Source organism: Trichechus manatus, unplaced genomic scaffold, assembly GCF_000243295.1.
Source record: "Trichechus manatus latirostris isolate Lorelei unplaced genomic scaffold, TriManLat1.0 scaffold00028, whole genome shotgun sequence".
Classification (NCBI taxonomy): Eukaryota; Metazoa; Chordata; class Mammalia; order Sirenia; family Trichechidae; genus Trichechus; species Trichechus manatus.
In genome coordinates, this window is record NW_004443964.1 from 701,221 (window position 1) to 702,719 (window position 1,499).

At 59.8% G+C, this 1,499-nt stretch overlaps 1 protein-coding gene across 3 annotated transcripts in view; it reads left to right on the forward strand.

The window, feature by feature from the left end:
- The first annotated feature begins 281 nt into the window (after positions 1–281).
- Positions 282–1,499, forward strand: part of LOC101357706 (uncharacterized protein C17orf62 homolog) — a 6,339-nt gene continuing 5,121 nt past the window's right edge. For 2 of the 3 annotated variants that reach the window (XM_023729179.1, XM_023729178.1), the window contains exon 1: positions 680–993. Coding sequence is in view for 1 of the 3 variants with exons in the window: in XM_023729178.1 (XP_023584946.1) it covers positions 966–993 (28 nt within the window). In the remaining 2 variants the exon portion in view is untranslated. Of the gene's footprint in view, positions 342–679; positions 994–1,499 lie in introns of those variants that run through there. The other variant, XM_004374334.2, reaches the window with a different exon arrangement.

Consider the following 1,499-nt stretch of genomic DNA (forward strand, 5'->3'; position numbering starts at 1 on the left):
GAAAGTCAGCGTCCACCCCAACCTAGCACCCCGCTCTGTGCAGTCCTCCGCGTCGAGTCCGGAAGTCACCGTTGTCTCCGGCCCCCAAAGTCGAAAATGAGCGCCGTCCCCACCCCTGCGAGTCCGGAAGTGAGCGCCGTCCCCGCCCCCGCGAGTCCGGAAGTGAGCGCGGTTCCCGCCCCCGCAAGCCCGGAAGTGAGCGCCGTCCCCGCCCCCACGAGTCCGGAAGTGAGCGCCGTCCCCGCCCCCACGAGTCCGGAAGTGAGTGTTGCTCCCGCCCTCCATTCGCTCCGCGCGGGTGCAGGTCCATCGGCTGCGGCCCTGCCGCTGGCTCCCTCTCGGTAGGCTCCCTGGGCCCGGGGCAGCCCTTCCGTGTGGCCGGGGAGGCGGCAGTGGGGATGGGGTAACGGGGCCTCTCTCTGGTGCTCCCGCCTTTCAGGCACGGAAGTTCCTGGGAGACCGGTGCGTGGGCGGTGCGGCGGTTTGGTTGAGGGGACGAGGAGCGTGCCTGGTTGATGGAGGGGTGGCGGCCCCTGGGAACATCCCGGAGGAGCGAGTTCCCGCTTCTGCCGGGCTTGCCCCGCCTGGAGATGGCCGGGGCCGAAGAGCCCTCCGCGCCGGGCCGGGACAGCGCAGGAAGGGAAGAGGAGGGACGGTCTCCGTTCGTGTATCCCAGGGCCGCCGCCAGGCTACCGCCCCCTCTTGGCTTCTCAAACGCTGAGCGTCCCTGACTAGCGTTTTGTATTCTGCTAGTCTCGTTTGACAGTTTAACAAACGCACCTACAGTTATTCTTTATTTTAAGTAGGAGTTAAACAGTAGGTGGTTATCTCGTTTTGAAGCCTTTTGGCTCAGGGCTACTCCTGTGGCAGGTGTGTCGCGGGCTGAGTCCTGGGCCTGGGGAGAATTGACACCCCTCTTCCCGTGGAGCTTAGACTTGTGGGAGGCAGCTGGTGAGGAAACATAGATGCAGTTATTGAAGACAATGATAAACGGTATGACCAGACCAGGCCCGTGGGGGGCGGGGTGCTGGTGTGTGTGGAGCAGCGTCAGGGGAGATCAGGGGAGAGACGGGTCAGTCCTGCAGAGGTCTAGGATTGGCTTGTATGATTTCAACAAATGTTGAGTTAAAATCCACTATTGACATCAGAAATTTGATTTTATTTTATGGGGACATATCTGAAAAACTATCCAGAACCTGGTCTCTGGAGGCGGAGTTTTGAGTAGCTGTTGCAGCCCTCAGAGCCTCGGTGGCATAGTACTAGTTAAGAGTGTGGCAGCTCATTGAAAGGTCAGCAGTTTGAATCCACCAGCTGCTCCTTGGAAACCCCATGGGGGTTTCTATTCTGTCCTATAGGGTCGTTATGAGTTGGAATTGACCCGACGGCAGCGGGTTTGGTTTTGGTTGTAGCTCTCAGCCAAGTTCTCTGTGTGGAAGATTCATTCTCTGTCCTGTCTCCCTCATTCAGCCGCTGCTTCTGCGTCCTCTGCTGTGTGCAGT